This window comes from Pararge aegeria, chromosome 12 (genome assembly GCF_905163445.1).
Source record: "Pararge aegeria chromosome 12, ilParAegt1.1, whole genome shotgun sequence".
Classification (NCBI taxonomy): Eukaryota; Metazoa; Arthropoda; class Insecta; order Lepidoptera; family Nymphalidae; genus Pararge; species Pararge aegeria.
This window is the reverse complement of record NC_053191.1, coordinates 7,707,204-7,717,681: the sequence shown is the minus strand read 5'-3', so window position 1 is coordinate 7,717,681 and position 10,478 is coordinate 7,707,204. Positions and strand designations below refer to the sequence as shown.

Genomic DNA, 10,478 nt, shown 5'->3' with positions numbered 1-10,478 from the left:
TAAAAACGCGGTTGAAGCCGCGGGCAACGTCTAGTAGTTATTTAAACTGTGTAAGAGATAAACATGCATGTGTGTACACTTGTGTTCAGTTGGTTGTATGGAGATAACACTGACATTAATAAGGATAGGTCGATGGCTGATTGGTTCATACCTAGTCAAGTCATCCATGTCAATGTCAATGTCAATTTCTTATCTGTCAGTTGTCATTATCATATGGAATCTCAATTCAAATAATCTACCTTTTCAATGTTTCAAAGTTTTCCTTTAGTTTTCTTATTATTATATATCTTTGTTTAGGTACGTCTTAAGATTTTTATTAATAAAGTGTGCGCTGTTCTTAAATAACATCACATCGACGATATAAGTAGTGTCAATCAAAAGTTGTGCCAAATATATACACGCGTTCTATTTTTAAATAAATGATTCTTGAACTGAATTACTTAATGCTAGTTCGACTAGTACAGAAGTATTAAAAACTTTTCTTCTTAACACTGATAACGACCTACAAATATTTATTATAACGAATTTTTATCAGCAAGTTGTTAAACTTGCTGTTTGTTATATGTTAAAATAGAATTTTTAAATTCCATTTGAAGCACGGCTGTAGCAACGTAATAACGTAAGTTGTATAATTAATATTTTTTAAGGGCTAAAATAAGTAAAAAAAAAAACGTAAGTCAAAATAAATAATAACTTGAAAACTCATGATCTCATGACTTAACTATTGGTTAGTAATTTAGCTTTTATTTAATAAACAGCTGATGCCCGCGTTCTTCGTTACGATTTTTTTTTATAAAATCCAGTCGAAAGCATTTGTTTTCCTTGGATAAAAAGTTATAGAACTATGCCATAAGTTGAATGGACGCTTAGTTAGGGTGCGTCGAAACAATCAAACTTACACTCTTTCGGATTTATAATATTAATAAGGGTTAGAAATAATGTTTTTCCTGTATGATTTCCAATTCATATTTTAGGAAAATGGTCAAGGCAGTTGCAATTATTACAGTGAGTGATAGCTGTTTCAAGGATAACTCTCAAGACACGTCTGGACCAGCACTGTTTGATTTCATAACAGAAAAATTTCCAGAGGCAAACATACATACAATAATTGTACCTGATGAGAAAGAAATCATTGAGCGAGAGCTTAAATATTTTTGTGATTCTAATATTGATCTGATTTTAACAACTGGAGGTACAGGTTTAAGTCCTCGGGATGTTACTCCAGAAGCAACTAAAGCAATTATCCAGAGAGAAGTGCCAGCAATACCAATTGCAATGACCATAGAAAGTCTTAAGAAGACTCCGTTGGCAATGTTATCTAGAGCAGTTGCTGGCATCAAAGACCGTACACTTATAATTAATTTTCCAGGAAGTAAAAAAGCTGTTACAGAATGCATTGAAGTTGTTAAGGTTGTTTTATCTCATGCTATTTCTGTAATTAACAATGAGCTGGGTGAAGTTAGAACCGTCCATGACAAGTTGCAAGTTGATCATATCTGTCCGCATAAACGGAACAGTAATGTTGATATATCTAAAGTAGCACTAAGACCCCGTGAATCTCCTTATCCTATGATTGAGATGGTGGAAGCCTTTAATATAGTTGATGCTGTAATGTTAAAATGGGTAGAGAGAGTAGAATTAGTTTCTCTTGAAGAAAGTACGGCCTGTGTTGTTGCTCAAGACATCATTGCTAAGGAACCTATGCCTCCATTTCCAGCATCAGTTAAGGATGGTTAGTAATTATCATTATTATTTCAAAGTTAATTCCAAAACTTTCAGTATTTAATTTATGTTGCAAAACCAAGCAAATAATTTTCACTTTACAACTTTCTCATATGATTACATTCTGCTAGGTAATTGAATTCCCGCACGCTACTCGAACGCTGTACATGATACATTATTATATGCATTCAATATTAAATACACACAATTGTGTTTGAAGGCCATATGCCAATTTGATGGTTGGAATATAGCCTTCTCTTTTGTTTAGTATTTGTTGATTCAACTTTACTTTTTCAAGTAAAATTTTGTCAATTACACTTATTAATTTTTTAATCCACTACAAGTTAACCCTTGACTGCTGTCTAACCTGGTGGTAGGGGTTGATGCAGTCTTATATGGTAGATGGCTAACCTTAGAGGTATGGCAGTATAAAACTCATACCACTCGTCGGTTCCTTCGCGGAATCGTATCGAAACGCGTAATCGCTTTGGCGGCGCGTCTATGCCGGTACGATGAAAACTAGCCACTGTTAGAGCATCCCACCCCATCAGACCAAATCCAGAAAATATAAATTTCTCGCCGGGAACACGAAACCTTATATGGCCGCGCCCTCTATAGCGCTCAACACTGCTAGGGAGGTTGTCAAAACTTTTGTAATGTATTATAAAGAGAAAGGATTTGTTTGTTTTTTTGTTTGATTATTTATTTGTAGCTAAATTCTATTGACACATTTAAAAGTATTGCCTTTCTTTTCTTCTTCTTCTTTTTTGTTCTTTGTGGATTAAGTTAGAACTATTTTTGATTTAGAGAGATTTGAGTACAACAGAATTGGCACTATTGCCGATTCTCTTTTTATCATCATAATGCTCTTCTCAATCACAAGACTTCCAATGCTGGACATGAGTCTTTTTTAAGGATTTCCACTCACTACGGTTTTGTGCCACCTGTATCCAGCTACTCTCTGCGACTCGTTTTATGTCGTCTGTCTACTTCGTTAGGGTCTACCAAAACTGCGTTTTCAAGTGTGGTCGCCAATCATGAAATTTGTTACCTTCTCGTAGGTTACGCTTGCCTTAGCTTGGATGGTGTTGGTATACGTAAAGTACGGGCCGCTGTAACAGCAGGTGAAACTCCATACATGCCTCTTGGTCCCGGGGAATGTGCCAGGGTTAATACAGGAGCACCTTTACCACTTGGTGCAGATTGCGTTGTTCAGGTAACTATTTTTACCTTATCGCTTTAGATTATGCAACTCAGGAGTAAGTAAGTAGGTACTAGGGAAAAATAACCACCTCCACGTCTATAATCGATTCGGATCCTTCCCCCTCTATGGAATTCTTACGTACATACTGCAAAATTAGCTTGAGTAGTAGTATACATGCCTCTTGGTCCTGGGGAATGTACCAGGGTTAATACAGAATAATGTCTGGGTGTTTATATTATAAGTATTTATGTATATTATTCATTAAAAAATATTCATCAGTCATCTTAGTACCCATAACACAAGCTACGCCTACAGGGCTTGGATTTCCTTTTAGAATGAGAAGGGTTGAGTACGGATTGGTGGACTTTACCTCTTAGAACATTATGGAAAACTCTCAGGCATGCAGATTTCCTCACGATGTTATCCTTTAACGTCAAAGAAAGTGATGGACTTGAATACAACAAGACGAGCACGCTTCCTAATCGCTGGCACACATCGCTACCATTTGGTTAAGAGTTCAATAGAATGAGATTTATCTACCACGCCAAATATTTTACTAACAGCACCTTATCCTTAAACGAAATGGAAGAGTCTTTGAATTCTGATTTGTTACCTATTTTTAGTAATTTTTCAGTACGCCCCATGAGACGGCCTTTTCTTCTTGTTCCTGCCCGTATCCCACGTGATGGGTCGGCCCAACATGTCTTTTTTAAACTTAAAAATTGTCTCATTTATTTGGCTTTTGCATATTCCTTTCAACCGACTTGACTGAGGTCACTCCTCCTTGAGAACGTTTTACGCCCGATGTTAATATAATCAATCTAATCCAAAATCCTCAGATGACAGATAAAATTTAGTAGTGCTATTCTATCTACGGGGAAGAGTTTGAAAAGGATAGAACAACTAAACTCAATCCACCATCTGAAGATGTTTGATTGGATTGATTATCAAGTTCATGCGTCAGTTGGTCGAATAACCGCCACCTTTCGGTTCAAACGGGTACGGTTATAAGCCTCATTTAATCGCAAAGTCCGGAACCTCTCGAAAAAGTTCCTCTTCGCATCGGACTTATTTAATCTAGGTCCCCGCCATATTCGCTATGGTAATTTATGAGAATTTTTATTTTTAATTTCTGACGCTGTTTTACACATGCTACGTGTAGTACATGGTAAAAAAGTATTATAGGTATCTGGTTTTTCAGGTCGAAGATACTAAGCTAATTAAGGCTTCAGATGATCATAGGACCGAATTGGAAATTGAGATACTTGTGGCACCCCAGCCACACCAGGACGTCCGACCTATTGGCTATGACATTCCTGTTGGTTCAATGCTAGTCGAAAAAGGTAATTATTAGACGAGAAACATAGGTACTTCACAGGCTTTAGAGGTACATTATGTACTATCTCTGAGACTTAACTGTGTAACCGAAAACCTAATAGTTCTTGTGTAAACCACTGATACAGCCCTAACATCACATGCAAAATTAAAATCATGTGACTCCTGCCACTTTATTAGATACGCGTCGTCGCGTAGCGTAGGTACTATGCTCGTGTCGTTCTTTTATCTTCAATAGGGTTGTCATAAGTAAACACTTAGAATCTTTTGAATTCGTTTGTATGGAGAAATAAATATGCTTCTGTTTATTTTATATTTTCACAGGGTGATTCCTTATGCCATATACTTAAGCATTCTTTAATATTATTTTCTAATTCTGTTACACGTTGTATATTCATAGGTTTATATTTTATAATTTTTTTAGGTGACGTAATAGGTGCCGCACAAATTGGTATTTTAGCAGGGGCTGGTTACCAGAGTGTTCCTATAATCGCTTACCCTAAGGTAAGTAACATATAATTATGTAAAATAAATAAAATAATCGAGGTGTTTATTAAGGAGGACAGTAATTAACTACAGTTTCTACTGATCGAAAAGTTACAGAATACGAAAACCGGACACAAGTTAAACATTATCACTCACCAGTCACCGACTACATATTCGTGCGTAGTTGGTTTGTGCATAGCAGCGGATAATCTACATTAGAATACTTGCAAAGCGAGGCTATGCGTAGCAATAGAACAGTGCCTAATGGCAATTTACGTCTAATCCACCGCAACCATCACAAGACTTTCTCAAATAAACGCGTATTCTGATTGGCTATATACAGGACACAGCATTGCGTCACTGCCACTCAACTTGAACAACTTTTTTTTTTCTCGTAAGGAAATCCTCATGGATACCACCGCGCCACGGGGAGACACTGTGATTATGTCAGATTCGTACCGACTAAAACCCCACGGTGTTCCAACCAGTCGCCCGATGGCTGAGCCACTGGAAAATTTTCGCACACATCCGCGACAAGCTTGAACAACTTGGCGTAACCTTCGCTTTAATATTTGTGAAAAGGATGGAAATGTGTTCATTCGGCATAATATGCATGGCTTAATGTAGCTTAACATATAGCTCATATTTATTTGATTTTAGGTGGCCATCATGTCAACTGGTAACGAATTGCAAGAACCTTCAGATAGTATCCTGCGCCCGTCTCATATTAGGGACTCTAACAGAATCATGTTGAAAGCATTACTCAAGTAAGCAATAACAGAATAGTATTCATTGATTACTGTTATTATGTTTTATGATAGGCTACCGTCAATAGAACAACGTTGTTCCACCAATTTTTTTTACTTATTGTTACTTCATTTGACTAACGAACGTTTATTAACGAAGCTTAAAAAGCCTTCTAAATGTTCGTCGGCGTCGGACAACAGAGGTCTTCAAAGAAATTAAGGAGTCCATAACCCTATGTTTATAGTTTCTTACTGATACCATTATCCGTAAGAAACTAAAACATATTAATGCTGTACCGTTTTTGATAAAGGGAACACGGCTACGACAGCATAGACTGCGGAATTGCGCGGGATGATCCGTCGGCGCTGGCGGCAGCTATCGCGCGTGCTCTACCACGCACGGACATACTCATATGCACGGGAGGTGTTTCTATGGGTGAGAGGGACTTACTGAAACCGGTGTTGACTAATGTGAGTTATTTATCTTTTGCAACCGTGTGCTGTAGTGTCAAGTTATAAGCAAAAACTTCATAAGGAATTATATATATATAGTATACTAGCTATACCCGCGACTTCATACGCCTTTGGTTTTTTAAAGCATATTTTTTAGTTCTGGATTCTGGTTTTAAAAAATCGGGTGTAAGTAGTTTTTAAAAAGAACTCTTGCAATAAAGTTTTTTTTAGTTGTATCATGTAATCCTTAAATGTTTTAATTCGATAACTTCTAAGTACATTAAATGTCCGATTGGAATAGGTACCTCAATTAGAAAGTTTTTACTGTTATATAAAAATACCCTTGATGATAATACTATTTATTTGAATAAGAATAACTACTGCATTAGTTATGTAACCCAATTTTGTTTTTACCGGCGATCTAAAAAATTTAAGAACACAAAAGCTGCTATTGCGACTTAACTTATGATAGTTAGACGGACGGAATCCCTTAAGGACAAACCCTTGTACGTAAAAATGATTACTTTAATTATTTAGAACATAATTTTTATGTATTTCTCAAATAATTCATTTTATAGATAAAATTCTGCTGCGTTGGTTTGCATTATTGCAATTTTCTTAAGGATCTCCATTTTTTTAACCTAAATATAGTTTATCTTTCTTTTGGCAAAGAAACTGATCGGAATGTGTGGGAATACGTTACATGGGATGTTAGAATGGCTTCTTTTTGTGCCGGAAACTATTCCTAAGAGGATGGAGTAAGAGATAATAAAACAATTCATGGTAAGTCGCTTGTACAAAATAAGTGCAATTTTTTCTAGGATTTTGGAGCAACACTGCACTTCGGACGCGTCCGCATGAAGCCTGGAAAACCGAGCACTTTCGCCACCTGCGAGTTTCAAGGGAAAACTAAGTTTATTTTTGCATTACCCGGTAAGTAAATAAGTGTATTACCTACCAACGTTTATGAACACTTGTTTAAACAGGCCGACATCTTTGCAACGATTGAAATCGAGAGGTAAAGCGTTCGAAAAATTAATTATTCCAGTTCTTATATTTTTTACAAGAACCATGCTAAAAATAGACTTACTTAAAAAGGAATTTTGAAATCATTGCTATGCCGTATGGGACGGACATCTTCATGATGTAGGATTTTTGCGAAAACTCTGGAACCTAAATCTTTATTAATGTTAAACTATATAATAATACGATATCTTACTTAATATCTAACTTTTGTTATTCGTTCTAGGCTTTTCGATTTGTCCATTTATTCTACGTCATAATACAAATATATTTGATTCGTTTATTTTTCATGTTAACCCATTGGTCCCCTGATGTAAACGTATTTTGTGAGAATTTCCAAATTCCACGATGTTTTGCCGCGTATGAACCTTAGGGATTCTATCCCTAAGATTCGCTTGATCTCGTCTGCCGACCTAATGAAGTTACCACGCTGCTCCAATTTAATTAGTACAGGTAGAAGAGATTTTTTTTTTTAGGCTCCGAAACATGGTCGCTTACTATGGGCCTCATAAGAAGGCTCTGAGTCACTCAGCGAACGATGGAGAGAGCTATGCTCGGAGTATCTACTTCATAAAATCACTAATGTGGAGATCCGTAGAAGAACCAGAGTTACCGACATAGCTCAACGAGTCGCGAAGCTGAAGTGGCAATAGGCGGGGCACATCGTTCGGAGGAGGGATGGACGTTGGGGTCAAAAGGTGCTGGAATGGCAGCCCCGTACTGGTAAACGCAGCGTTGGTCGACCCCCGACGAGGTGGACGGACGACATTAGGCGCGTCCCAGGTAGCCGCTGGATTCAAGCGGCACAAAACTGTGGAATTTGGAACTCCCTACAAGAGACCTATGTCCAGCAGTGGACGTCTATCGGTTGAATTGATGATGATGATGATGCGAAGAGATTTTTGTGACATCTCTACCGTGGAAGTACTACTGCTATGCTTATTTCTGCTGACAAGCAGCATTGCTGTGGTCTGGTTTGAAAGGAGTGGTTGCCGGTGCCAGGCACATGAAGCTTAACTTATACGCGTCAGGTTGATGGACACAACTTGCAAATATCAAATAAATAAATATACTACGACAAAGATGTGTGGAGTCCACTAATCCGTACTGGACCAGCGTGTTGGACTACGGCCCTAACCCCTTCTCATTATGGGAGGAGACCCGTGCTCTGTAACAGGCCTTGTTTGATGTCATGATTACGTAAATACCTACACACATCGTCATCTAGCCCCAAAGTAAGCGTAGCTTGTGTTATGGGTTCTAGAAATACTTATAATATGTAGAGAAACACCCAGTCATTGAAAACATTTATATTCATCACACAAACATTTCCCAGTTGTGGGGATCGAACTCAGAAAGCAGGGTCGCCAGATCGGCCGAAAAGTTTGGCACTCATATGCGTTTTTTTATTATCATTTACCATCAGGTAGGCCAGTTGTTTGGCCGACAGTTATTGCTATTTAAAAAAAAAATATTATGCATGAAAACAATAAAGAAGCAGTCTTGTTTAAAGTTTGTAAATTTTCCAAAAAAAGGTAATCCCGTTTCGGCTTACGTGTGCTGTTTACTTTTCGTAATACGCGCGCTGCGGCAATGCACGCGCCACACGGGCGACTTTGCCCGTATGGGGGTGCGGTTAGCGCACGACTTGACGTTGGACCCGCGGCCGGAGTACGCGCGAGCTGTCTTGCAGTTCCCGAGCGTTAACGAACTGCCCGTCGCCACGTTATTGGGGAACCAGGTAATTATTACAATTACTTGCCTTACTTATTCACTTATTCACTAAACCGAGGCATTAACTTAATCGAATGCCCATGGGCGTACCCAGCTTCTGGTCTAGGGGATGGAATATTGATACGTCAGTTCGTCCGCGGCTGTTTTGTGAAAATTTTTGTAGAAGGCCAAAACAATTTTTTTTTTATAATTTCTTAATTTTCTCTGGTGGGGGGCATCGGCCGGTGGCTGGTTACCACACTGCTGGCCACTAAGCGATTAAGCGTTCCGGTACGATCTCGCGTAGAGGCCGTGGAGGGCATATGGGTTTATTATAACTGCTGTACATGATGCATAACACCATCACTTACTACCAAGTGAGATTGCAGTCAAAAAAAGGCCCTGCAGGCCCTGGCCGAGGGCGGCTAATCGTGACAAAAAATAATATCTTTAGGGCAACATGTATTTTACGTCTTTTTTAAGTGGCCAAACAATAATTTTTGGCTTTTAATTACGGGGTTTTAAATTAACTCTTTTTGGTAATAACAGTGCAGTAGTCGGTTGCTGAGTGCATGCGGCGCAAGCGTGCTGCTGGAGTTGCCAGGAGCCTCGGAACAGGTGAAACAGTTACCTGCAGGTACCACTGTTTCAGCATTCGTCACCGGAAGGATAGATCTCACCAGGCTCTAACCCTTTCGTTTATATTAATCTACTTGAAAAATGGTGTAAAATTATCAAATATATTTATTCATCATCACACAGATCATGAATAACACAGGGTAAATGCGATATGTATGTGTTTGAATCCTTATTGTGGTGGTACTTTAATCGGAGCCGGTGTACTTTCGCTCAGTAGAATTTTAGGTTATAGGCTTTACAACGGTTATTAGTATTTGCCAACGTTTATATTTTATAAAAAAAAAAGATTATATAAAACTTGGTATAAAATAATTGTAATTAATTGCATAGAAATCTTTTATTGTTATACGAATGCTAAATTATATTATGTACGTAACCTTTAATCTAAAAATCAGTAAAATTTTTTTTATTTATTTATTGAATCAGTATAAACAGACCACTTTATTACAAAAAAAAGAACAGTATAAGCTTTGTTTTTGAATGGATTAGTAGGTTAAAATAAGTAGTTATCGTCAAATAGGTACTCAGAATGTCCAAAGTAACATTGAAAATAGATTTTGTGCTCTACGTAACTATAAGCCTCGAATTTGACTACAATCTATGCAGTCGCTATATACATAATATACTTCAATTTTTCCTGTTGTATTTTAATAAATGTATGTAAACAATCCTTTCAATACTTTTTCGTGATAAGAATTTTTTGAAAATAGAGAAAAAAGTGTTGTTAAATAAATACAAGATTTATTTTATATATTTTTTTATTATTTAAAAAAAAACCTACTTGCTTGCTTAGATCTTGTTATATATCGCTTTAAGTAACCCAAAAAATGCAACAAGGGTGATTTACATTACTGCACTTGCATTTTGTGCCTCACTGCAAGTTATTTTTATGAATTATAAAGAATTCTTAATTTAACTGGGTACTGGCAGTATCTTTTATTTTAAAAATAGTAAACATTTTCTTGCATAAATAAATAATAAAATATATTTTTGAATTGAACCATTAACAATTTGACTATTCATAATACCGCCTTGAATATAGCACACCAATTACATTGTACTTTAATAGTACTTACAAAACTTACTTTACAGTAAAAAGTAACAAAAAAGATTGTTTACATCATAAGACATGAAGTAAGAATAGACTATACATAAAC

At 37.0% G+C, this 10,478-nt stretch overlaps 1 protein-coding gene across 2 annotated transcripts; it reads left to right on the top strand.

Annotated features, from left to right (window-relative positions):
* Window positions 1-226: 226 nt before the first annotated feature.
* LOC120627919 (gephyrin) lies at window positions 227-10,076 on the top strand. 2 transcript variants are annotated; one of them, XM_039896045.1, is made up of 10 exons: window positions 227-297; window positions 975-1,732; window positions 2,784-2,938; window positions 4,128-4,269; window positions 4,686-4,765; window positions 5,408-5,514; window positions 5,805-5,964; window positions 6,768-6,879; window positions 8,505-8,710; window positions 9,232-10,076. In XM_039896045.1, the coding sequence occupies exons 2-10, from the start codon at window positions 979-981 to the stop codon at window positions 9,370-9,372; spliced, it is 1,857 nt and encodes a 618-aa protein (XP_039751979.1). In that variant the 5' UTR covers window positions 227-297; window positions 975-978; the 3' UTR covers window positions 9,373-10,076. The 2 variants fall into 2 exon arrangements, with proteins under 2 accessions (XP_039751979.1, XP_039751978.1); XM_039896044.1 differs by having other exon boundaries at window positions 227-619.
* The last annotated feature ends 402 nt before the right edge of the window (window positions 10,077-10,478 follow it).

Excerpts from the sequence above, each read along its gene's own strand:
- LOC120627919 (XM_039896045.1), top strand. The coding sequence starts at position 979 with ATGGTCAAGGCAGTTGCAATTATTACAGTGAGTGATAGCTGTTTCAAG. Across the intron at positions 5,515-5,804 it reads ATGTTGAAAGCATTACTCAA|GGAACACGGCTACGACAGCA; the intron begins GTAAGCAATAAC and ends TTTTTGATAAAG. Across the intron at positions 5,965-6,767 it reads TGAAACCGGTGTTGACTAAT|GATTTTGGAGCAACACTGCA; the intron begins GTGAGTTATTTA and ends AATTTTTTCTAG.